This window comes from Pistacia vera, unplaced genomic scaffold (assembly GCF_008641045.1).
Source record: "Pistacia vera cultivar Batoury unplaced genomic scaffold, PisVer_v2 Contig82, whole genome shotgun sequence".
Classification (NCBI taxonomy): domain Eukaryota; kingdom Viridiplantae; phylum Streptophyta; class Magnoliopsida; order Sapindales; family Anacardiaceae; genus Pistacia; species Pistacia vera.
Genome location: NW_022196690.1, coordinates 1122035 through 1149592, shown reverse-complemented (window position 1 = coordinate 1149592; position 27558 = coordinate 1122035). Strand labels below are relative to the sequence as shown.

The window sequence follows — 27558 nt, the reverse complement described above, 5'->3', positions numbered from 1 at the left end:
ACAAATACCAAAGTTTTTTTTTATTTTTTATTTTTATATTTAGATTAAAGACAAACATTCCTTATTTACGGGCATCTGTCCAAAATAAAGGGACACGGCCATACTTAAATTTTTTTAATGTTTCAAAAAGAATTGTTAAATAATATAACAAACACATTTTCAAATTCAAATAATATTCAACAAAAACTTATTTTCAAATTCAAATCCTATTATTCTAAAACTTATTTTCAAATTGAAAATTTGAAATCAAATTCTAATACCCTAAATTTCATTATTAGGTTGTTACATATTTAGGTTACTCGCCTTCAACAGGACAAAACAGGGCCAGGGTTTTAGCGAGGTTTTTCACAATCATACTATCGTTCTCTCTCTGCGATTCTCTCAGCTGCAATTCATGTTTATTTAATCAATTTAACAAACGAAACCTTCAATTCACCTCAAATTCTCTAATGGCGACGCCCTCACACGCGCTGGCCGTTAAGTCTCTCAACAAATCTCCCGGCCGCCGCCGCTTTGTCGTAAGCGCTCTCTCACTTCTGAACCCTAAATTCTTCATCTTCTTTTGTTCTTGATAAAATAACAATTTTGTTTGTTTGGTTGGTTTTAATTTTGGTATGTGTGTAACATAACAGTTCAAGAGTGTCTCACAACGATTAGATGACATCGATATCAATGTTTTCCGAAGCCTTGATAAAGTTAAAACTGCGCCTTCTGAAGAAGGAGGCTCCTTTCTCCGCGATTGTCTATACGAATGGAGGGTAGGACTTCTTTCATTAAAGCTTCTTAACTTCTTTCATTAAAGCTTCCTAACTTTTTCATTGAAATTCATATGTTGAGGTGGTGTTCTTCATTGTAAAAGTCGAGAATGTATTTTTTAATCATCTAATTGAGGCAATATTTTTACGTTTTATGTATTTCATTTTTTTTCACTGCTTTGTGTTTTCAAAAAGGGAGAATGGTAAGTGAATGGAAAAATTGAAGATGGATATGAAAGTGAACACTCCCAGAATGTTTACGAAGATTCATTGCTTTTTTGAAGATGATATTATGTTCTTCTTTTCTTCAAATTAGCCTCCTATAATTATTAGTGGTGATTTATGAGCTTTTGTTCATTATTCTGTTGTGAAGAATGTTGGGTGGAAGTCTGACAGAAAGACGGTATTTGGAAGGAAAGAGTAACTCATTCTAGAAGGCTTTTTAATAACTTTTAGAGGAAAAAAAGTTGCAAGGCCATGTCGTATTCTATTGTTTTTGCTTCTCTTGATTTAAGAATTTTGTATGTGATTTGGGCGGGTATTGCCAATTTATATATCATATCTTTTTTTGACTTCTTTCTGTGTACATCATGCTATATGCTTTGTGGCTTTCACTTATGGAATGATTAATTTTTTTTAGAAAATTGATATCAACTAAATTAGTTAAAAATAGTGTATGCGGTGCAGTAATTTGTTCATTTGATTTAATTATGTCGGAGATTCAAATGGCTCAATTAATTGTTGAAGCATGCATAAATTCTTCACATTGAGATTTTTTAAGTTCTTTCATCAATTTTTTTTTTTCTTTAATTCTGTCTTCTTATCTTCATAATGCAGGAATTAAATACTGCCGAGGACTTCATTTCATTATATGTGGAAATAGTTCCTTTTGTAGATAAGCTACCCTCAGTATTGTACCACAAGGAACTGATATTCTCCAAACTTATTTCTAGATTACAAATGAGAGCAAGACTATCACTTGAGCCTATTCTGAGGTATGAATTGCAATTCTTAAATTATCAAGTTTTGAGCTATTAAATAGTTTTTATTTAGCTGCATGTTTTGGCACTTTTCTTCCCATTGCTCCAATAATTTAGACATAATTGAACCATGCTTCATCTCACCAAGATGACAAGCGAATGCCAACATCAGTATATTTCCATCTCCTGCTGTTGATTGTCAAAAGTTGAAATTAAGATCATGAAGTAGTAGATTTAATGAAGTAAAAGAAGAAATGGAGGAGTTGATTCGAAGCCACAGAACTCACCCTACCCAATGTCTATATATTAATAGACATTTGAGACTTTTTGAATTCACATGGTTCAACTAATAAAATGATACAACTATATTCAACCCAATGAGCTTCTGTTCCCATTACTAAAAATCTATATAATAAATTAAGCAGCTCTGACATCTCTAGTATATGAATTCTGGCTTCAAATAGTTGTGATACATTTCCTGAAAGTATAATTTCTCTTGTGTCATTTTTTCTCCAGTTTAGTTTGTATGAAAAATAATAGTGAGGGAATCAAATGATCACTCAAAATGTGTTCTTAAAGATAAAGAGGTGAAAAGCTTCCATGCCAGGAAAAGCATGAGAGAAAATAGTGGTGGACCATAAAAGAAATTGAAGCACCAATTTAATAAAAAATGTAGTATCTGTTGAAGCTCTTTCTATGGACCAAAGGTAGCAATTTCACTGACTGGTAAAGAGTTTGGGAGGCAAGAGACTTTAGGATGCTTTGCTATAAAATGAGAGGATAACCAGCTATAGAATGTTCTGCTGAATATAACTTTTCTGACATAAGTACACAATGAAGCTCTGGTTTATGTGCTCTCTTTCAGCTTTCATTTTCTTTATTTTCTTCTGTTATCAGTTTTGTTTTTCTTTTGCACAAGATTATACAATTCTATATTTTAAACAACTATTTTTGTGCTGCAGCTTGATTGCAGTTTTATCAAGAGATCTCCTTGAGGATTTTTTACCGTGAGTTTGTCTTCCTTTTGACTCAATTCACCTGATGGGGACAAATATTATATTGCATTTGCCATTCTCTCTGTGCATTATTTGTTGGCTGCTGCTACCTTCTGGTGATTCGCAAAGTTCATATGGGTTCAATGTTTCATGCTTTATTTGAATCTTTACCTTGCAGTAATTTTGCCCCTGCATGTAACCTTCCATTTGTGTTTCTCTGAAAATTTGTAAAATACTTAACAAATCTAGTTGATGTGTCTATATTTTTGAGTTGATGATGGTGAAATAACTAGGTTTTATAGTAGTATGCTACAACTAAAATGTAAAGTTCTAATGGCTCATGAGGCCATCAAAGCTATGACTCTAATTCTTTTTATGAATTACATTCAAGCCATGTAAGTTAATGGTGGAAGGGTCTATGGTTCAATTGAGGTGAGTATGGCTTAGTTTTGTCTATAGTGAATGGTTAGGTATGGATAATGTATACAGATTTGTATAGTTTTTTTCCCTCAACAATTTTTGTCCATGATTATTGAGAACACCTGGTTGATACAGTTCATAACTATAACTTATATTATACATAAATACAAATATTTTTATTTCCTGTCCAAAAAACATTGGATTAATTTTGATATAGATTTGGGCAGAGCATCACTATATGGTTAACATCTTGGTAATGTATGAGAACTGGGAAGATTAGGGCTGATTGGATGTTGACTAGGTGTCTGGATTTGGAGATGTGTAGTTCCACTATTTTCCATGTGTGGGATCTTGCCACTTGATGGAGGGAGCGACCATCCACAATAGCTATTTTTCTTGCAGGATGATAATCATGGGGCAGTTTTGATTGATGACATTGAAGTTAGTGACTTTAAAGTTCCTCTCCCTCTTTTCTTTTAATGGTATATAGTTTTAGAATGATGTGCTTTAAGAAAGGATGAAGTTTGTGATAAACTAAGTTCCTCAGTTTCCCTTTCCCTTTTCTACATAAGCCATGTGTGTTAATATAATCCAGATTGTAAATTTTCCTTTTAAATAGGGATATTGATACATTGTTGTAATAGAATAGATTTTTTAGACAATATTTACCTAGTTGTTAGATGAAGGAAATGGGGAAAAGGGAAATAAAAGAATAGCTAATGACTAGCAAGCAACTGATTGTATTTAGAAGACAACCAATACTTACATGAGGTGGCAATATGAAGGCCCCTAATTTTGAAATACAGTAACAGATATTTAGCGTGTTTATTAGTTTTGTATTTTAACTTGTTTCATTTTCTTGGGTAGATTTTTGCCGAGGATTGTCGATTCTTTAGTTTCTCTCCTTGAAAGTGGTGCTGATAGGGAGCCAGAGATTGTTGAGCAGGTTAATGCAATGGTTTTCTTGAATCTCTTTACTTGTTAGTGTTAAATTTCTTCATTTGGTACTTGTTTAAGACTTGCTAAATACTGATAAAATCTAATTTACAGTCTTTTTTTTTTGCAGATTTTTACATCTTGGTTTTATATTATGATGTATTTGCAGAAATATCTCATTCGAGACTTAACAAGTGTGCTCAAGTAAGTACATTGTTGTATTAGTTGGTGATTTGCAACATATATATAGTTACTTTTAGATCTTTGTGAGGAGGGAAACGTCTGCATTAAATTTTTAAATAATTGAAAATAAAATTGTATTGCCAAATGTTTGATGTAAATGAGCTCTTTTAGTTGCCTTATGGGTATATACAGATTAGATTAGTATGGCTGAAAAAAATGGTTATAGATGGAGACAACCAGTGCCTCTTCCCACTTGTTAAAAATAAAGAAAAAAGGAACATCTTGAGATTCAGCTGGCGCAGAAGCCCATAAAGAAGCCTTAAACTTAGCTTTGTCCCCTAAGTCTCTTTTTTTGACTGAAAAATTTATTTTGTTTCTTTCTATCCAAATAACCCAAAGTGCATGTTGCTCTTTTTAAATTCTAAATGCAACATACAACCATAATACCAGTTGTTGGTTGGAAGATGGCCATTGATTCAAAGACGATTCCTATCTTGGACAGGGTATTGTGCAGATGGAAACCATTCTTGATCAGCATTGCATTTGTTGTAAGACCATCCATTGGAATAGATGCTTAGTCACCATGTGATGTAATTGTAAATTAATAGTTTCATAAAAACTGCTTTTGGAACTATTAAACTAAACTAAAAACATCGAGATTATAATTTTTGAAAGCTAACTGGTGGGGAATACTTGCAGCAATTGTTTGAAACATATAAGAGGTGCGATTATTTTGTAGTGCCCAACCCTTTTTGGTAGAAAGAAGATGATGAGGAGGTAACTTGGGAGCTTTTTAGAAACTAGTATATGGCTATGATGTTGGATTTGTTTTAAATTTAATGTTTGATATTATGTTGAATGGTATTTTAGGAATTACTAGATTCGCTTGACTGAGGTTCTTCTAGGGTTCTTGTGCCCTTAGTTGTGATATAGTTGATCTTTCTATAATTAAAATTCATTGTGACATTTATTAAGTTGAATAAAATTTCACATAGAGTGATTTTCACATAATTTTTCTGTATTCTCAATTTTTCTTTTCCTGAAGGGTTACTCTAAAATTAAGATATTACCCAAAGGATTATGTCCAAGAATTTATGGCAGAGGCTACATCATTCTTGCTGAGGAAGGACCGTAAGCAGCTAAAATCAGGTATCAGTATGCTATAGGATTTTCACCTTCTATGCTCTTTTTAGTTGTCAATTATAGACATGCATACATATAAGCGTTGTGGATGATATTTATGAGAACTGACAGCTTATTAGTGATAAGAATGTGCCACAAAATATTGATAGAATCAACTTGATTGGTAAAAGTTAAGAGCATTTTATTATTTAGGGGTAATAAATAATTTTGTATTGGGTCATATGGGCATTTAGGTTTAGATTAAGTCAATATTTTTCATATTTGTTCTATTTAGGATTTATTAGTGAAATCATTGTCTTATTGATTAATAGCTATGAGTTAATTTTATTTCATGATAAGCAAGCCGTTTACAAACATGTTCTGAGATTAGTGTTTGGCAATAATTTTTCCTTGCTTTTTCATTTGCAAGTCTTATTGAAATTCTTCTTGGTGAGACTTCTAAATGATTTTTAATAGGATTTTTTTCTCTCTGTTGATGTTTTCTGTTATTGTTTATATCATTATGCAATTTTACTTCCTTTTGATGTGTCTCTCTTGCCCTTTTTGTGTAATGTGTAAAATGGAGACTACTAATCATCTCTTCCTTCGCTTTTTTATTGCTCAAAACTAATGAGCTAGATTTTTAAAGAATGCAAGATCTTGTGACCATTCCAGGTTGTTGTGATTCGTTATTGAATTTTTTTTGTTTCCTGAAATGGAAAGAAAGCTAAATTTATTTCGAGATATGTGATTTTAGTCTTTCTTTAGGTTATATGGTAAGAAAGATATTATTGTGTATTTGGTGGAAAAGGAGATAATATTAGTGGTGGATTGCAAGGTAGAGTTAAACTTTTTGCTTCTCCTTAAGTTTCGATTTCTAAGCAGTTTCAGAACACTTCTTTGTCTTAATAGGGGTATTGGTTAATTATTTGTAGCTTGGTTTCTTTTGATTCATGCAAAGGAAGATTACTATGGACATAATTTTCAGTATTATTAAAAAGAAAAGTATAAAAGGCTCTTCTTCATTGCATAGTTGTTAGACTTGGAACTTTCTCTCCAGTTGCATTGTGAATTGGTGACTTTTGTTTTGTGTTAGTATTGTTTTACTTTGGACAACACTCCAATTAAGTTGTCAACCCCGATCAAAACTTTGCCTATCCTGAGTTTTAATATTATATTGATGGGTTACTGGTTTCATGTTGTATAGAAAAATAGTTGTGGTTAATGGTGTTTGTACCTGTGCTCATGTTGATCAAGTGATCATTCACTGCTAGGCTTAATTTGTTCTTGTTAAATAGGTTAACAAGAATTATGTACCAACCATTTAGGTGGGCTTGATTTGTGTGCTTATTTCACCTTTTAGCTTGGTATTAGGTTCGGGGGCTGGTTGCTAATGAGAGAAGTTACAAAAAATTATGTTTTTACTATTTGAACTCACAAAACTCTTGGTAAAGTTTTAATTTATTTTAATTGTGTTCATGTAGTTGTACTGTATAATAACTTTTTGGTTAAATTCTCCTTGGTTTTGTGGCTGAAAAAAATATGGTAACTTTTGAGAGAAAATTAATATTATGTTTTATGTTAACATTCCATATGTTTTTGTGGATCTGCCTGCTCCTAAGAGTGGGATTGAGTATGCTTCTATTGATCCATAATCTGTTTTTTTCAACTGGTCATTTATTAGTTAATTGAAATGTGTGGCATGGTTATTTGTGTGCAATGCAGTTCAAACCTAAAAACTCTTTTCAAATGCTCATGTCATGTGACATTATCAGTGGGGTAAGCTTGTTGTAGATGCCTAGAGTATTTGTGTACTATGATTTTATGGTGTAATACGTCTTTTTTGGTGTAGTCTTGTTAATTAATGAACAAAAATAGTGGGCAATGGTTTCAGACTTGATGGGGGAGTTCTAGTTGATCTAGATTTAGTTGAAATGATGTATGATTATATGGATCCACATGTCTTGGAATCTGGGGTTCTGTTACAGAATCTCTTTTTTAGAGTGATTACTGAATCTCATTTGTTTATTCATTTCTGTGTCTTGTGGTCCTGGTTGTAGTCCTTATCTTTCAGTAGCAAATGAATACTTCCAGACAAATTTTGATTGGTAGATAAACCATTATTAGACACAGAATTTAAATATGGATAAATTATATATGATTATTATTGACTATTATATTTACATATTTATATGGCAATTTGGTATAGGGCTTTGTTCAGTTGTGCATTGTTGAACTGGATTTGTGTTACTGAATGATGTGCACTTTTTAATGACTGAACTGTTACAGGTATCAGAAAGATCATGTTAGAGGTTGTGAAGAAACCATCGCCTGAACGAAAATCTGGAGTCAGTGGTTTGCTTTATCATGTTATGAGAGGAGCAGCATCAAGATTCCATTCAGAAGCAGAGCAAGTTTTGAGGTTATTGCTGAGCAATTCGATACTTTCTATTGGTGATAAGTTGAACCAAGGCAAGCTCTTTTCCTATGATAAGGCTCTGTTCGGACAATACACACACTAATATTATTAAAGCATAAATATGGAAATTATTTCTCAGACGAGTTCATCAATGTAGACAGAATTATGCTTTCTTTTGTTTTCAAAAGACTGAATTTTCTGTTTTATTCTTATTAATGATAAATTTTCTCCAGTATTATATATATATATATATATATATATAAACCTCTAGTGCTTACTTTATGTATATGCATGTATGTGTTTTAACTTATTTACTTTGGAAGACATTTGCTTGTCATGAGTTAAAAACTGATTTTGTATTGGGTTGTAGTGTTATTGGTTTAGAAACTGTAGATGGAGGTTGGTTGAATCAGGAATTTCGTCATAAAACTAATTGTGTGGGGTTGTTTCTAATCAAATAGGTATTTCCATTTTTATAGTTTGGACAGAAAATTAGATGGAGAGAGTGAAATTGAATTTGGTGTTTTTATGTGGTAAACTGATAAATGCCCAACAAACATCTACTAGTGGTTAGACTGCACATAATTCGGCAAGAGCATAATTGCTAGATTAGTTTTCAGTACCTTGTTCTCAATTAATTGCAATAGTTTCATAAGTAGGACCTGGAATTTAATGAATTTGAAAAAAATTTGGTTGAGGTTATCTTGGGTCATGCGCAGAGGACCAATATCATGATGAGGCTAAATCTAGCTTTCAAGAAGCCCTAATCAAACTATTAATAACATACTGGGAACTATCAATTTTAAAATTTGGGGAAAACACGAGAGAAGCAAATGTATCTGCTTCCAGATGTATAAGTACTTAAAACGTAAGATTAGCCATGGAATAGAAAGGCTATGTGAGATATGACATCGTTGTATGTGCCCATTAAGGTTTAGGCATTAGAACCAACCTAAACAATTTTAATGGCCTGTATGGGCTGCTACATGCATGCTTTGCTTAGTTCACTTTAGAATGCGAATATAGTCTTTGATGCTGAAGGTGATGGTTAGGATGCTCGGCGCTGTGGTATTAAATAAGTTTTTAGCCTCTGGGAAGGGGGAATTGAGATTCAAATTACCTACACATTGTATTTTGTCTGAAGGAATGAGAGAAAGGAGACCACATTGCCAACGTCTGAAGGGGAAATGGCTCTTGACTTTAAATTTTGTTTGCATGGGTTTCTAAGTATGTATCATGATCAGTGAGATTTAACAAGGTTTTACAAATACATGTTTTTGTGTTTGAAGTTGAAATTGATGAAGGCCTACCTACATGTTCCACTTCTCACTTCTGTATTGCATACTGTTAAAAGTCTATATTTTCTGTATTCTGTCTGTTATGCAATCTTCATCCATGGTTTATACCTTATATACCCAATGCCTACTTGTATTTCAATTTTTATTTCTTAAGGACCTGCTGATATAGTACAATTTAATTCAAATTTGTAAAGGACCATTTTACTTTTATTTTTATTTTTATAGGAATTCTTTTTTTGTTTCAAGTTTAATTACTGTTAGAATCATTGCAATTTAGTTTTTCATTCATGATCTGTATGGATTTGCATAAAGCTTTAATATGTAAGATTCTTTAGAGGGGCTGATCTTCCTTCTAGGGATATGCTATTGGTTTCTGATAACAAGTGTCTTTTTCTCTTTATGTTAGGTTCAGATGTTGTTGAAGTTGTGATCTCAGCTTTTCAGAGAATATGTGACAGTTTTGAACCCAAGGAATTACATTTGATGAGCGAATGCTTATATCAGGAAATAATTGACTGTATAGCTAATGGATGCTTGTTGCACCTAAGTAACCTATTGTCGCTACGTATTGCTACCATTCAGATTGATAAGGGTTTTAAGGTTCCTGGTGAGCTAAAAACGAGTTCTGATGCTTTGGTATCTTTATTGTAGTGTGTAATTCAATTTATTTTTATGGCACACTTATCTTTTATACTTATAGTGTTAGCAATACAAACTGCTTTGTTGCCAAACAGATCATCAGTCAATGCTTGGGCTTGTGGATCTACTTGTTCGTACATTTGTCATACCTTCAGGTGACGGTAAGGAGGTTGATAAATTATCTGAAGTCATCGATAAAGTTTTGCAACTCATGCTATGCATTCTTGATGGGATACACAGAATTGATGATATGTCCACTGTATCTGACTGTACTTCACAGTGGGCACCTGTATTTAAGTTGAGGAACTCAAGGTAATGTCTTAAATGGAAGAGTTCTATTTTTGGTGTCATTCTTTTTTTGAGCTTCTCATATTCTTAACATATTTGGGCTTGGGTTTCAGTTTGTTGACATTTATTAGAGGGCTGCTATTGAAGGACCCATGCATACTATATACATTTAGAGTTCATATTTTAAGGTAATATTGACATTAATCTATTTTCTTTCTCTGGTTCTTACATTGTTGGTTTGCACATTCTTTCTTGACTTTTCTTGTTGTAATTACAGTGCAATGAATGATCTGATAGAAACTTCAAGTGAAGAAGTTATATGTCTGTTATTGTCCTACTCTGAGAAACTGCGAATGAACCCTCAATACAATAACTTGTTGGATGGAATACCTGAGGGCGTAGTTTCTAGGATTTGCAATTTTCTACAAGAGGAAATCTCTTCTCTGATAAAGATTGTTCGTGGGAATTTATTATCTATTAAATTTGATGAGACCAAGTTGGCTCTGATGTGGGGAGCCATCAGGTGCTATGCTCATATCTTGGATGTGCAAACAAACTCATCTTTGCTTACGGATTTGATAGATGCACTTGATCTTCTTATAAGGAATGATGGTGGTAAGACATCTTCTCTTTTAATCACAAATAGTATTTCTTTGCTGTGTATGTGGGTGGAAATCATATCATTATTTATTAAATTTTCTTCCACTAAGACTATGCTATAGGACATGGCCTTGTGTTGTTAGGTGTATGAATTCCATCGATTAGGAAGTTAATTTTAGGGTCTTTCTCGAAAGATCAACTGACGTAACTAACAATAGACGGGCAACATTAAAGAGAACTAAAGATATGTTGCATGTTCCACCAGTCATATTCTGCACCTGAATGTGTTTGATAGATATTTTATTTTATTTTATTTTATTTTTTTGATAGGAAACTATTTGTATATTAATAATGAAAATTTATTTGATATATATTAATGTTTAAAACCAGCTTTTTCAGCAAATATTTTCTGGAAATTCTTTGAAATGGCACATCTTTAAACAGGATGTTACCATCTTTTATGCATGCTCTTGATTCATTAGAGGTGTTCTTCCAGAAGTTGTTGCAGATGTTCCTAAACACATTTGGCAAAGCCTAGCTGGTGCTGCTTTAACTTCCTATAACGAATGGCATTGGGAGAAAAAATCTGGACTTGAAGAAACAAGTAAAGTTTTGCATCTTGCAAAAACTTGCAAATCATCCTCACAAGTACTAAGTGCTGTTGCTGATTATTTGGATTATGTGCATGGGTAGGTTGATCTGTGACATGTCTGATGTGTCATGAACTGTATTCTTGGTATTTAGTGTCTAATCATGTTCATTGGTTGCTAATACTTGAAATAATTAAAAAATAAAATTGATAGGATTACATTGCAAGAAGACAACAGCCGTAAAGAATACCAGCCAGAGCTCAAAGCAGAAAAGGCTGTGGATGCAGTTGAAACATATGCAGATAATTTGTGCCAATCGGACAAGACTATTCGTGTTCCGACTCTTAGAATTTTATGCCACTATGAACCTTACACTTATGAGACTTCAGCTTCAGATCAGCCCCCTGAGAAGAAAATGAAAACAGAAACCGGGGTTTCTGACCCTAGCAGTGTGGACTTTCATGGCCATAATGTATGTATAGTTTAAATTCTTCCCATGCTTGCTATTTGAAACAATTTTTGAATTAGAATCTTGTAAGCTGATTTTTGTGAAAATACATCAGGTTGTTCAGCTCCTCCTCTCCATTGAGACAACTCCTCTTTCAATATCTACTAGCAGGAAAATTATCCTATTGATCTCTAGAGTACAGATGATTCTATCCGCTGGAAGGATACCTGAAATGTATATACCTGTCTTGTTGAATGGAGTAATTGGAATTCTTCATAATCGTTTTAGCTATCTTTGGAATCCAGCATCTGAGTGCCTTGCAGTTTTGGTTAGCAAGCATGTTGGACTTGTTTGGGATAAATTTGTTGACTATTTTCAACAATGCCAATGCATGTTTCAAAGATCTCATAATCAACTCGACAAGATCAGTTCTGAGTCATATAAGGAGCCTAGTGGTACGTTGCAATTTGGTTGTTCTTATTAAGTTCAAGGTCACTGGACTGAATAATATTTGATAGGTACCTAGCGGTATGTTGCAACTTGATTGTTCTTATAAGTTCAGGGTCACTGGACTAAATAATATTTGATGGATACTTAATTTTTCGCTTAATAAAAATAATGTTGTAGATTATGTTAAGTTAATTAGATGGTGAATTTGGTTCACATACTTTTTACGATGTGGCTTTCTTATTATTCAATCAGATGGTTAATTTTTACCTTGGTCTCATTGTTCAGATTTGGTTGAGCGTTTTAATATATTTGTTTCTCCTGCATCTGATAGCACCCCGTGCGCAACAGTATTGTCCTTGTTGCTCCAGGCTCTACAGAAAATTCCTTTTGTAGTTGAATCTCGGTCGCAACGAATTATATCTCTGTTATTGGAATTTTTGGGCTATGACAGCACTGATCTCACAGGGTAGTTTGTCTCATAGATCTCCTGTATTTTTTAGACACTTGTTTTTGCTTTCTATGATACTTGTGAAAGTATTACTTGAAACCATCTTATGAAAAGCTCTGAATTGCAGTGTGGGATCATTCAATTCAGATATTTGCAAAGGCAAAGAGTGGAAAGGTGTCCTTAAAGAATGGTTGAACTTGTTGAAACTGATGCGAAATCCCAAGTCCTTCTATAGAAGTCAATTTCTCAAAGATGTTCTACAAAATAGGTTGGTAAAAAATTGGATTGGATAATGCTTATAACTGTATTGTTTAATCGTTGTTATGGTGTTAGTTAATTGTTACATTTGGTTGTGTTAAATAGGCTTCTGGATGAAAATGATGCTGAAATACAAATGAAGGTTCTTGATTGCCTTTTGATGTGGAGAGATGGTTTCTTGATTCCATATGATCAGCATCTTAAAAACTTGATCAATTCAAAAAATTTGAGAGAAGAAGTAACAACATGGAGTTTGTCTAGAGAATCTGTTCTGATGGAAGATGCTCACAGAGCTTATCTCGTGCCCTTAGTTATTCGTCTCTTGGTGCCAAAAGTCAGAAAATTGAAGACGCTTGCTTCTCGAAAAGTAAGTCTTGAATTTGTACTCTTTTCCTTGTAAGCATAGTCAAAATTTATTGATCAATAAATTATATCCTACTGAACTTTATCCTTTTTCTTGTCAGCAAGCGAGTATATATCACCGAAAGGCACTGCTCGGTTTCATTGCTCAATTAGATGTTGATGAGCTTCCCCTTTTCTTCACATTGTTGATAAAGTCCTTGAATATTATTCCAAAGGGAGCTGATGTTGATGTATTCTGGACCACACCAAACTATACTATGGATAACTTTCATGAACTGAGTTTCTTAAAGTATTTCAACATAGAGAACCTGGCAATCTTGTCTTGGAAGAAGAGTCATGGCTTTCTGCATGTGATTGAGGATGTTTTTGGAGTTTTTGATGAATCGCATATTAGACCTTTTCTTCATCTATTAATGGGATGTGTTGTTCGGATATTGGTAAGCTGCACTTCAAGTATTGTTGCTGCAAAGGGTGGATCCTCTTCAATAAAAGATCATTCAAGTACTGACCTGACTGTACATGAGCATGACAGACCAGTTGGAAATGATGTCCTGGTAATATTCTTATGGCTAATAATTGCAAATGCTTTCTGTTCAAGTTGATTTTGAATTGAACCACTTTTACAACTATATTTGTAATGTTAGCTGAATTGAATGTCTAAATAATTATCAACTATAATTGTTGAAAATTAAGGCTGACATTCAAGAAGGTTTCTAATTTGATTCTATCTCTTACGTTTTTCCTTGCATGTTGCTCATTTATAGTTTTCTCTTTACTCTCAATGTCTTAAAGTGTGCTTGCTTTGGATTTGGCACTTTAAGATGGTTATTTTATTTTTTCCTCCTAAGCTAAGTTGGAATTGAGTTGACTTGTCAAGAACCTCATGCTACTGCAAAAAGCGCAAATTCATGTTATTACATATATTCAGTCCTTGCATTTAATGAATGGAATATATTTTTTGTTTTATTGTGTGCAGACCAGCTCAGCTGTGAAGCAGTTGAAGGATCTAAGATCTTTGTGCCTTAGAATCATTTCTAGTGTTCTCAATAAGTATGATGATCATGATTATGGTTGTGAGTTCTGGGACCTTTTCTTTAAGTCAGTGAAACCTTTAGTTGATGCTTTCAAGCAGGAGGGTTCTAGTAGTGAGAAACCCAGTTCACTGTTTTCTTGTTTTTTGGCTATGAGTAGAAGCCACGAACTGGTATCACTATTGTATAGGGAAAAGAATTTGGTTCCTGATATTTTTTCAATTCTAAGTGTCACTACTGCCTCTGAAGCCATTGTATCTAGTGTTCTCATGTTCATTGAGAACCTCCTGAATCTTGATAGTGAGTTAGGTGATGAGGATAGTGCTATCAATAAACTTCTACTTCCAAACCTTGAGGCACTTATCTGCAGCATGCATTATCGTTTTCAGAGTGCAACCAAGAGGTGAAAATTCTGCTCCCTCAATAATTTGCTTTGTATTTCTACTTCTTGGACTATACCCGAAAATATTGATTAAAGCTTTATTGTTGATTTCATGTTTGTTTTATTCTCAATGCTTGTCTAAGGATTCTTCATTGCAGTTCCGGAAATAAATTGTCTAGGCCCATTTTAGCTTTTTTATAACTGTAGAAATGGTTATGGTAATTTCCTGGGGTTTTAAATGATACAAGTCATCAAAAATTTCCATTTTGATTCTGCTTATGTTACATGTTCTTAGAGGTGGTCCTGTTAGTTTCTTGGGATTTAAAACAATAAAAGACGTACAAATTTTTTATTTTGATTCTGTTTATGTTACATGTTCTTGGGTGTTTGATACCAACTCAATTGGTCTCTGAATATTTGGCAGCAAGTAAAGATTTGAATAGCCAAATTCTCATAATAAAGTTTATGTCACGGTTCATATTGAGATAGTATTTTGAAAGATTTTTATCTGTATCTAACAAATCTCATCTCTAAAAAATTCAACATCTTCTCTGTTGTGTCTGTTTCATTCCCTCAACGTACTTTATTATTTTGGTTTTCTTTCTCGGAATTTTGTTTCATGAGGTGTAGTCCACTTGATGCTTTATTTATAATGACTAATTTCTTGTTGTTGGCTTGATAATTATTTGGTTAGTTGGTGTTATTATTTTCAAAATTTCATGATTATTTTGCTTGTGCTATGGTAGAATGAACTTATATTTGTGGTTATACGTACTGTTGTTTGCTTCATATTGAAAATTCTGAATGGAAATTAAACTGCTGTCATTTAATATTTATGTGCTTATGTTTTTGGTGTTCCAGGAAATTGCTTAAATCTTCTGGGGAGACAGAGATTAGAATTTTTAAACTGCTATCCAAATACATTAAAGATCCATCTATGGCAAGAAAATTTGTGGATATCTTACTACCCTTCCTAGTGAAGGGTGTTAAAGATTCTGGTAATAACATTCTCTTTTGTTTCTAAGATGTGTGGAAATTATAAATCTTACTATGAAGTCTAATATTGGTCTTGTTGCTCTCTCAGGTTTCTCAGTTAAAATTTTGGATGTTCTTCAAGATATCATACCAGTAGTAGAAACTGGGAGTACCAAAAAGATTCTTAATGCTGTCTGTCCACTACTTGTTTCTGTTGAACTAGAAATGCGGTTGTCTATTTGTCATCTTCTTGTTGAGCTCGCTAAAGCTGATCCTTCTGTGTTCCCTGTGGTAATCCTTGGTCTTCTACTTGTCTTTTCTTAACCATTACCTCTGAGGAACTTTTTTCATTTATAAAAATTCTCACTTGCAATTTTCATAATTTTGATTTGAAACAGGCAGAACTTGTCAGTCAGTTGAATGCAACATCTTCAGAGGAAATGAACAGCCTTGATTATGATTCTATTGTTGCTGCATATGATAAGATTGACATTGATTTATTCCATACTACAGAAGTGGATTATGCATTACTAATATTGTCACATTGTGTGTATGATATGTCATCAGAAGATCTAATCCTAAGGAAAAGTGCACAGAGGATAATGCTCTTATTTGTTGATTTTTCTTCCCTAATTCTTGACGGAGAAAAGTGTAATGGGCATGAGTCGACTAGAATAGTTGAAGGTTCTTGGACTATTACATCCATTCAGCGTATCATGAAGAACTTTATTTTGAAGCACATGGGGGAAGCAATGAATAGTGGAAGTAAAGTTAAAAAGGTATAAAAAGTTCTCTTCATTATGTGGCCATTGTTGATGTATAAACTTTACCTTACCCCCTCATATAAACCAGACCCAGAATTGAGTGCAATACATGAACAGATGGACAAATTCAAACAAAAAAAAAAAAGAAAAAGGAAAAATAAAAAAGCAATCTTTAGTTTTTACAAAAACAATAATGATTTAATCTTCAGAATATTATATTTTTTTGTTCAACTAATTAGTAATCTATTATTTTCCTTATAAGATTTATGTGGTTTCAGGAGTGGATTGACTTACTGAGAGAAATGATATTGAAGCTTCCACAACTATCAAATCTTAGTTCATTGAGAGATCTATGCTCTGGGGATACTGAAGTTGATTTTTTCAATAATATTATTCACTTACAGGTGATTTCCTTTTATTCTATCTTCTTTTTTCTTACATTCTTTTAGGTAGATTCTGATTTAACTTTGAGAATTCATTTATGCTTTTACTCGATACATTACAGCCGTTCATTTGTAAAATAGTTTGTATTTACCAATTTTTCTGCAATTCAGAAGATATGTTTTCTCAAGATGGGTGGAAACCTTTACATTTCTTGATGAAAGGAGAGGTTTATCTACCTCTTAGTTGTTCCTAGAGTGAAATTAACTTATATTCTAGCCACAGCCATTTATCACTGTTTCATTTGTTTTTGCTCTCTCTCTCTCTCTCTCTCTCTCTCTCTTTTTGTCTTTTCTTTCAGATCAGATCCTGCTTTTTCTTTTCCTCCTATTAGAGTCTGATAAGCCTTTTTGTTCTTGCAGAAACATAGAAGAGCACGGGCACTGACACGTTTTAGGAAAGTCGTCAGTGCAAGCAGTATGCCAGAGGTAAATATACATTTTTTCCCCTTTGTACATCCATTTTCACAGATTGTTCCCATTTCCTAGTCACTGAAACTTGCTATGCTTTTGTTAACATGCAGGACCTCTTGAATAAAGTGTTTGTCCCACTATTTTTTAGTATGTTGTTTGATGTACAAGATGAAAATGTTAGAAGTGCATGCTCTGAAGCTCTTGCTTCAATTTCTGCTCTTATGGAATGGAAGTCCTACTCTGCTTTGTTGATTAGATGCTTTCAGGAGATGGAGAAGAACCAACAAAAGCAAAAGATTTTGTTGCGACTATTTTGCTCTATTTTGGACCAATTCCATTTCTCAGAAATTTGTTCTGGTCAAGAAGCCAAATACTCTTTGGATGACGCTTTAGGTGCTAATACTAGTCGTACTAATTCTTCATTAGTGGATGACAGAAGTTCAACGATTGTCTCGGAGATAAAGACATGGCTTCATGAAATCATGCTCCCAAAAATACAAAAATTACTGAATTTTGATTCTGAGAAGGTCAATGTTGACATCAGTCGGGCTGCACTGAAACTACTAAAGTTGCTTCCAGGAGACATTATGGACTCCCAACTTCCTAGTATCATCCATCGTATTTCAAACTTTTTAAAGAGTCGTTCAGATTCCATGCGTAATAGTGCTAGATTATCTTTGGCTGATTGTCTGAAGGAGCTGGGGCTGGAATACTTGAAATTTATCTTAGGGGTCTTGCGAGCTACTTTGAAGCGAGGATATGAGATGCATGTGTTGGGATATACTCTTAATTTTATTTTGTCAAAGAATCTTTCGAATCCCATTGGTGGGAAGTTGGATTACTGTTTGGAAGATCTCCTTTCTGCAGTCAAGAATGATATCCTTGGAGATGTTGCTGAAGAGAAAGAGGTGGAAAAAATTGCTTCCAAAATGATTGAAACTAAGAAGCAAAAGTCTTTTGAGACCCTGGAATTGATTGCCAAAAATATAACATTCAAAACCCATGCCTTGAAACTTCTTTCTGTTGTAACAACTCATTTACAGATGCATCTGACTCCTAAAACTAAATCAAAATTGGAAAGTATGCTTAATCACATTGCTGCTGGTATTGATTGCAATCAATCAGTGGATCAGACTGACTTATTTGTCTTTATATATGGCCTAATTGAAGATAGGATGAAAGAGGAAAATGATTTGCATTCGAGTTCAGCCAGTACTGGAACAAATAATCATAAAAGTGATGCAAAAGATAAAACTATTTCTTCAGGCCGAGTTATTGTTGCTAAATCAGCATGTTCTCATCTTATTACAGTGTTTGCTCTTGGGCTTTTGCAGAAGCGTTTAAAGAATCTAAGATCGAACGAGCATGATGAGAAACATTTATCAATGCTAGATTCTTTTGTGACACTGCTTGGAAATTGCCTGAGTTCTAAGTATGAAGATGTTTTATCAGCATCCCTTAGATGCCTTACTTCATTGGTAAGCCTCCCCCTGCCATCTCTAGAATCTCAGGCTGATAAAATAAAAGCAACTCTGCTGGATATTGCCCAAAGCTCACTAAACTCTGGCAGTCCTTTAATGCAGTCATGTCTAAGCTTGTTAACAAAGCTTCTGCGCAGCACGAAAATTACCCTTTCCTCAGACCAACTGCATCTGCTAATTCAGTTTCCTGTGTTCATTGATCTTGAGAGGAATCCTTCTGATGTTGCTCTTTCACTTCTGAAGGCAATTGTTAGTCGCAAGCTAGTGGTTCATGAGATATATGATATTGTAGTTCGAGTTGCAGAATTGATGGTAACAAGTCAAGTCGAATCTATTCGCAAGAAATCTAGTCAGATTTCATTGCAGTTCCTACTTGATTATCATCTATCGGACAAACGATTGCAACAACATTTAGATTTTCTGCTAGCAAATCTGAGGCAAGTATCCTGTAATATTTGATGAAGTATTGTTTTTTATTTATATTTTAATAAGCTCTAAATTTGCTTGGTTACTATTGCAGTTATGAGCATTCAAGTGGAAGAGAAGCTGTGCTTGAAATGCTCCATGCAATTATAAAGAAATTTCCGCAAACAAAGTTGGATGAGCAATCTCACACATTATTTGTCCATTTGGTGGCTCGTTTGGCTAATGACCATGATAATAAAGTTCGTTCCATGACTGGGGTAGCCATAAAGCTTCTTATTGAACGTATTAACCCACATATGCTTCATTCAATTTTGGAGTATAGTCTATCTTGGTATTTGTGCATGAAGCAGCAACTCTGGAGTGCTGGTGCACAGGTAAAAGTTTCTTACTTTGTATTGTAAATTGTTCATCATAAATGGTATCTGTTCTCTTTTAAATCTACACATACATAGGTGTGATGTACATGCAACCATTTCAAGGGGGGGCATACTTCTCAGTTTGGTATACACACACACACACATGTAAGTGTGATGTACATGCACCTATTTCAAGGGATTGCCTGCTTATCAGTTTGGGCCTCTTAGCCTGATGAATGACAGGTCTGCCTTCAGGCATGGTTATATTCTCATTCTCTGTTTTTTTTTTTAAGCTGTAAAGTACCTAAAGGGCATTCTAGACAGTGAATCAAAGACATGTTTTGCCATTGGTTTGTGCTTCACTAATCTTTCATCAGTGTTTGGTTAATCTATGTCAAATCCAGATAGGATATCTCATTAGCGACCATTTTGGGATCTCTTGTGTCTTATCTCAAAGATTCAAATATTCTCAAGGATGAAAGGAAGTATAAGTTTGGAGACTATAGTGTTTGCACTTAAGTTGTAGTGTAGTCTTTTACTTTTCAGTTCCTTGTCTATTTATTTATTTTATTTTTTTGTTCTTACTTGGTGCCACTAAGATTTTTCAGATTTGCATGGAATCTACACATATTCCACTTTGTAAATTCTACCTATATCCTGTACATATTAACTGTTATTTAAAAGCTATTTTGTGCTATCTATGAATAATATATGGTGATCATTATTCTTATTATTTTTTGGTTCTTGCTTGGTATACTGAGTTGTTTTGTTTTGTTTTTTTTTTTATTTTTTTGGTGGATTTGCATGGAAGCTATGCATATTTCATCTTGTAAATTCTACTTATCTTCTGTACATATCGACTGTTATTAAAAAGCTATATCGTTCTATCTATGAATAATGTATTGTGATTATGTGAATGTTTGATTACATGTTGAGTTACTGAGGAATGCATTACAGACTTGTTTCACTGCCTGGGTGAAACAAACTATGGACAACATTTTCTATCTTGCAATGTTCTTTGCCTGTTAACAATGCTAATTCCTGTTCTGTTTCTTTTTCTAAGCTTGGATATAGATACAGAAAACCCTAAAGTTCTGACTGGTAAACAGTTTTTTGTGAATATAAGAAAATCTATGCTTCCTCTCGTTGAGGCTTATTCTGCTTTCTGTGGGGAAAAAAAGATTTTATTTTGAGGAGATGCTGTCTATTGGCTGTTTCTTGGGTTTAATGGTTGGACGGGGATAAAAGAATATTTTAAGAAACTATTGAAAATTATGTTGATTTTCTGTGGGAGAGTTTAATTTAATGCTTCTTTATGGGCTTCAGTTTCAAATCAGTTTTGGGATTCTTCCATATCCTTTATTCATGGAGATTGAAATGCTGTTTTGGTTTATGTCTTTTGTCTGTTCTCTTTGCTCTTTTTTCTTTGTTTATGTAATTAAGCAAAATAATATATTTCTACATGAGAGATAGCTCTTTTAGTCTCATGTTCTTGCAGCTGCTGTTGATGATGTGTGTTCTCATGCATTTTCAGGGAAAACTAAATTGCTATGGTTAATGATTCTGGTCAGTGGAGTTTGAAAACTAAATTTGTCGTATCCGTGGATGATATTATTACATAACCATACTTGAGTCACTTGGTAGTGCCATTTATGTTGTGAAATTACATATTTTTGAAATATTTGATGATTGACAAATTTAATTATGATTAAGATGGCTAGTCCAGTGGATGTCAGACTTTATACATGTGATCATATCTTGTATAAAAACTTTTGAACTTTGTACTCATTCAAGCATAAAATCTCATATGATTATGTTCCAAAGTTTTGGAGGGTTTATATTCACGGAACTGCAAAATAATGTATTTGCTTGTTGGCTTTACTTCTGTTGCTTTAGTGTGTTCCTTTTCCAATGGTTTGAGGATGTGCTTTACAGGTCTTGGGATTACTAGTTGAAGTTATGAAGAGAAACTTTCAAAGGCATATAAGTGCTGTATTGCCAGTGACAAGAAGCATTTTGCAGTCAACTATAAATATAGTTAGAGATGGGCAATTGGATCTTTCTGATGAGGTTACCATCCCTTTTTGGAAAGAGGCATACTATTCCCTAGTGTTGCTGGAGAAGATCCTATGTCAGTTCCCAGACCTTATCTTTGACAGGGACTTGGAGGTATTACACACTTTGTTCCTTTCCATAACATTGAATATATTTTATGTAGTGTGCTCAGTGCGTTTTTCCCCTGGAATATTGATCCTATTATTACATGGGGTAGGTTTGGTATGGTAGAGTTATGGAAACACTTATTTTTTTTTTTTCATATGATGGACCTTAGCTCCATGGAATAATAGGATCAAAACAATTAGTATACATAAATCACAAATAGTACAACTTACTATAGTAGAAATATAGAATCTTTAGGGTTTAGTAACTATAGTCTATTGGGGATTTAGATTGAAGGATTGGTAAGTCGCAAAAGGTGGACAATTGTTGTGGAAGAACCACCATTAGATTCATATAGCTTTTGGTATCAGAACCTTCTTTCCCTACTGTTTTAAACATGTTAGCTGGCTATTGCCAATGATTTTTCCCTTTGGTTATTGTTTGTATAATCGTGTGAATGTGGGTTAAGTTAGATGCTTTGCTTGTTAGGATGCTGTGGTGGCTTATGGTTTAAAGAATTGGGAATTACAAGGTTTTATGTGTCTTTTAAATTTTTAGGGTTACTGGATGTAAGTATTTACTGATAAATGATTTCCTATATTTAGAATATATCATGGGAAATAAGGAGGATGAATATGATAAAGTTAATTTTTTTATTTTAATATTTCCATAATTAGTGTGTATTATTTACATGCATGTCTTTGTTCGTACTAGATGGTAATGAAGAGTCCAATATATTCATATGCCATATAATTCTTAATATTTTTATTTCATAATCTTAGTATAATAAGGCTTGACACCAATTATTATGAATTTAATTGGACAGCCTAAACTTTTTGAATACTACTTCGAGATTATAATGTCATAGTTATTACAAGTTAAACATTTGAGATATTTTTTAATCTTTAGGATTCCTGGTAACATGATACTATTGAAGTTGGAAATTTCAATATTCTGATTAGCTTGCATAAATTGTGAAATTTTTCCATCATGCTATTGAAATCATTCTTGCTCAGATGGTTGTCAATTTTTAGCCTCCCCTGGTCGTAGGCTATTAGTTGCTGAGTTTCGAGTCATATAGATAGATGACTTAGTTTTACTTGATGACATGCGTTTTCTGTTACACTGTTGAATCTGTTGCTGTTTTTTTCTCTTCCTCTATTTATTTATTTAAACTCTTTTACGTGATTCTCAGAATATTTGGGAAGCAATTTGTGAGTTGATGTTGCACCCACACACATGGTTGCGAAACAGATCAAATCGCCTTATAGCCTTGTATTTTAGTGCTTTAACTGAAGCTAGCAAACAACATCAAGAGAAAGCAAGAGAAAATTTATTCCTGATGAAGCCAAGTAGAATCTTTATGATAGCTGTTTCTCTATGCTACCAGCTAGAGACCCAACTCACTTTTGATGAGGCTTTCAGCAACCGGATTACCCAAAATCTTGTGTCTGCAATTTGTACTATGCATTCTTTGAGGGAACAAAGGGAGTGTATAGACCCTCACAACTTTTGGTCCGCCCTTGGACCACATGAACAAGGCCTGTTTCTTAAAGCTTTCAAGTTACTTGAATCAAGAAAAGGAAAAGGAATATTTTTGTCTATTATCTCCAGCACATCTGACCAAAATGACCAAGACCAGCCTAAGGATTTTCAATTTTTGCTTGTGTCTAATTTGCTCAGAAAAATGGGAAAGATTGCTCTTCAGAAGGAGGCTGTTCAGGTTGGTCTGTGATTGAGTTTTTTAGTTTGTCGAGGATAGTAGAGAAATTCTCAGCCTGTTCCAAATTAATTTCTTTTCTTTTCTTTTCTTTTCGTGTCTTGATTAAAGTACTTACTGACAATGAAATTTTTTATGTTTCTCACAGATGAAAATCGTCTTCAATAGTTTTAGACTAATTTCATCAGAAATTGGTCCAAGCCACTGCCAGCTTTATGCATACCAAATGCTGCCGTCGTTGTATAAAGTTTGTGAAGGATTTGCTGGAAAGCTTATCACTGGTAATTCTTGTCCTCACATACAAAGTTAAATTTGATATATAAGCAAAGTACCATACTACTATTTACTCTTTCTTTAATTTGCTGAATCTTATCGTATTAAATTTTAATTTTTCTTGTCATAGTTTACTAAATAGAATTAGTAAGTTAATCCATTGTTCTTTTTTTTTTTTTTTTTAATTTTTTAAAAGATTTTAAATTTATTTTATTCTTGAAGCATTTGACAAGTTTCAAATTCATTTTTCAGATGATATGAAGCAATTAGCACAAGAGGTAAGTGATAGCATACGAAATACGGTAGGCAGTCAGAATTTTGTACAAATCTATAATGAGATCAGAAAGAATCTGAAGCAAAAGAGGGATAAGAGGAAGCAAGAGGAAAAGGTCATGGCTGTTGTCAACCCAGTTCGAAATGCCAAGAGGAAACTGAGGATCGCAGCCAAGCATCGTGTCAACAAGAAAAGAAAGATGATGACAATGAAAATGGGAAGATGGTTGCGTTAGATATCGACGCCTTGCCTATATCAAGATTCACCCTCCGGATTTACCTACTCTTTCTCAAAGAGGTATATTGCTGTTTACTGGTCAGTCTCTTTTGTAGATTAAGTTTTCCTTTGTCATTGTAATACTCATGACAGAGTTGTTCTGTAATTTGAAGAGAGCTTAGATTTAGTACCCAGGTAAAAGGGGTGTGTGAGATCAATCAAAATTTTGTCAAACTATAAAGATATAGATGAGTAGGAAGTAAACCCAATGTAAATAAGGTTTTATTTTCATTTTCTCAAAAATGTATAATAACTGGGGGCAAAACATTTTTTTTAATATCAATTTTGAAGCCAGTTTTACGTCGAATTACACAGTTGAAATTGTAGACAACTACAATTCCTCTTGTGAAATTTGTATCCTTTGTTGTTTGTTCTTTTAAATAGCAGTTTCTGTAGTTGAGATGAAGTTTTTATTTTTCTATGAAAAGCGTTATAACCATTATTGATTTTTCTTTATTTCAATATAATCGGAAAACTTTTGCCCCATTCAATCACAACCAAACTGCATCACCACTCCCCCCCGCAGCGAAATGCACCTGTGCCCCACATTTCTTCAAATTGTTGTATTTCGAAGTTTGAACGAAATCAATTGTTCAATACTATAATTGACTCGAATATAAGTTTCCATTTCCAATCTTCTTTTTGAAATGCAATTCACCTGCAGTGTTCTTTTGGGATTCTCGAAAAGGAATGTTCCTGTGACTCTTTTTTTGGAGCGATCCGTGAATTTTTTATCTTGAAGTTTAAGAAATCAACTTTGCCAAGCCTTCCACTCGGCACTGCCGAACTACACGTACTGCACGCCGCTACATATTTATCCTAAAGACTTGACTCAATTTTTCAGCTTTCTAAAAGAAAAGATGGGACCCGGTCCATTGCGGTGTCAATGTTCTCTCCAATCAATTTACTTATTTTCAATTTTAATGGAAATGCAAATGGACATACTGGAAGAAAAAATGGGCTTTAGACCGATTGCCGAAAACTACTAAAGGCTAAACAACTTCCTCTGGCTATTCAGGCCACTATCCCCTCCTCTTCCATAACCTCTGTAATCACTACCTGCCACCAGCCACTAATCCCTTCCTCTTCCATAACCAACGTAACCACCACCTGCCGCCGGCCACTATCCCCTCCTCTTCCATAACCTCCGTAACTACCACCTGCCGCCATCCCGGTGCGTTTCAGGCCGGAAACCTGGCCTGGTGTACAACGATTCCGCACGAGAAGAAAGAAGAAAAGGAAGAAAGAGGATCTGTTTTTTGAATTGGTAAAATGACATAATTATCTTCTAATTATTTTTTAAAAATAAAATAAAATAAAATTGGATAGATGGATGGAAAACTGTCGTTTATGAAACTAGTCGGTGAAAACTTGTCCTAATGGGTCGTTCACCCTTTTTTTGAATCAATTTTGTACTCTTGTTTTCTATTTTTTTTCTTCTAAATATTGAAAATGATTGACAAATATGAAATATGAAAACGTGCTTGTCATGTTTATCTACAATAATTATAATAATCAGTATTTACATTAATTTTAATAATTAATCAATTATTGAATCTGCCTATGTAGAAACTTTAATTAAAATTTCGAATAGTTTTTTATTTAACACATTTAGTTGTAGGTCCCCCATGCAATGTTGTTATAACCTTATAAAACTCTATCCAAATCTTTTTATATACAAATTTTGAATTGAAATGATTAAAAAAGCAAAATTTGTGGCCGCCATTAGGCAACCTTATTGGTCAGCACCGGTACCGTGCATGGCATCGGTTATCTTACACATTTTGAGCAATATTATTCATTTTAACATCAAATAAATACCATTAAACCAATACTCATTTTCTTTGTTTCAAAGTGTCGAAGAAGAATTTGTGAATGTTTTGTTCCCATATTTGAATGTCTTAAGAAATTTTGAGAGAGACACTGTCTAAATTTTAAATATTTAATTATCAATTTATGTTATTTTTCAACCCTTTTTTGTCTGCTTGCTTGGTGCATGTCTTGAGAGTTGTACATTTTGTTAGAATTTTAATTTAATTAAAATTCATCATTTACTAAATTCACTAATTTGGTCTTGCACTTTTAATTAAACTGTGGAGCGATTATTAAGCAATTATCCCTAGCAGTTGTCTTTCATGAAAAAACTACTACATTTTAAAAGGGAGCATCACAAGTCCCCAATTCAAGCAATTAATTATCTCACATTCCCAAAACCATCACACTGAAAATTGCTATTGAATTAGAAGAATTTGTAAACTTTAAGAAAATAGTACTATGAAGACTAACAAGTGATCTACAACCAAATTGCTATGGCGGCAGCTTGGTGTTAATTTATTTCCGTTGGATTCTTTATATAAGCATGTATATGAATTTATATGTTATGGTTGTATACATGTTGATTGATATGAATGAAGAACTTTACATTTAGTATCAGAGCATGTTTATAATCTCTGACTAACATGGTTATTATATATATATATATATATTGTAAAATGTGATTATAACGGTTGTTGATATGTGATATATAGTGGAATTTTTGAATGAAAATTTGGAGTATATTATATGAAAATTGTGACATTTTTATATTAAAACCTGTTACTATAAATTATGGATAACTTTCAGTATTACACATATCTATTTTCATTTTTAGTATCACTGGAATCCTTGTTGAAAGAGTTCTTTAATAATATATTATTTGCAAAAAACGGAGTTGTAATTGCAAAGATATGATGATTTAAGATTTTTTGGATAAATCATCATTTGGGCGATTTTGGCCACCGATTTGGGACGGCAGCAACATCTGGGCTGTCGTCGGCGTAGAATATTCAGTTTTTCTCTCTTAAACTGATGCGTGCTGAGCGCAACCAAAAATACGTGTATTCATAGCAAGTGTAGGTCGATCTAAAAGGACTAGTCAATCAAATTACCTAACTGAATATCACAATAAATTAATGAAAAAATGGAGAAATTTTACTTCGAAAATTAATTGACACAACAATAATTACTAATAACAGGAATTGAGTAAAGAAAATTGATTTAAAGACGATCTTGATTCAAGGAAAATTATCCACGGTCGCAAACTGATCACTGATTTCTAATATATATTATTCTTTAATTGAATACTTAACTTAAGATTATCAAGAAACCAAACAACCTTTACCTCCCCTAATCTAAGCACAGTACACAAATTAATTCTTATCAATAAACCAATTGATATTAAACAATCATTATGAATTTACTGATAGCATGACAAATTAGGAAGGAGTTAAAGATGAATAACGATCGAACAAGTGCTAAATTATTTAATTCATTCCATGTTTCTTTTAAGTAATTATCAGCAAAAGCTTGAATCACAATTGTTTTGCTTAATTACTACTTTAACTGAATATTATAA

The 27558-nt window shown here is 33.4% G+C and overlaps 1 protein-coding gene across 2 annotated transcripts; it reads left to right on the top strand.

The window, feature by feature from the left end:
• The first annotated feature begins 336 nt into the window (after positions 1–336).
• LOC116117601 (small subunit processome component 20 homolog) lies at positions 337–24521 on the top strand. Of its 2 annotated transcripts, XM_031403621.1 has the most exons (31): positions 337–518; positions 633–758; positions 1593–1750; positions 2698–2742; positions 4018–4096; positions 4217–4290; positions 5315–5418; positions 7681–7863; positions 9515–9715; positions 9843–10059; positions 10149–10223; positions 10313–10650; positions 11132–11324; positions 11439–11697; positions 11789–12128; positions 12409–12589; positions 12699–12839; positions 12935–13196; positions 13294–13746; positions 14169–14626; positions 15467–15603; positions 15690–15871; positions 15979–16359; positions 16623–16748; positions 17148–17213; positions 17309–19116; positions 19200–19479; positions 21397–21630; positions 22817–23344; positions 23490–23622; positions 23867–24521. In XM_031403621.1, the coding sequence occupies exons 1-31, from the start codon at positions 450–452 to the stop codon at positions 24121–24123; spliced, it is 8088 nt and encodes a 2695-aa protein (XP_031259481.1). In that variant the 5' UTR covers positions 337–449; the 3' UTR covers positions 24124–24521. The 2 variants fall into 2 exon arrangements, with proteins under 2 accessions (XP_031259481.1, XP_031259480.1); XM_031403620.1 differs by lacking the exons at positions 11132–11324; positions 11439–11697; positions 11789–12128 and having other exon boundaries at positions 339–518.
• Positions 24522–27558: the final 3037 nt, after the last annotated feature.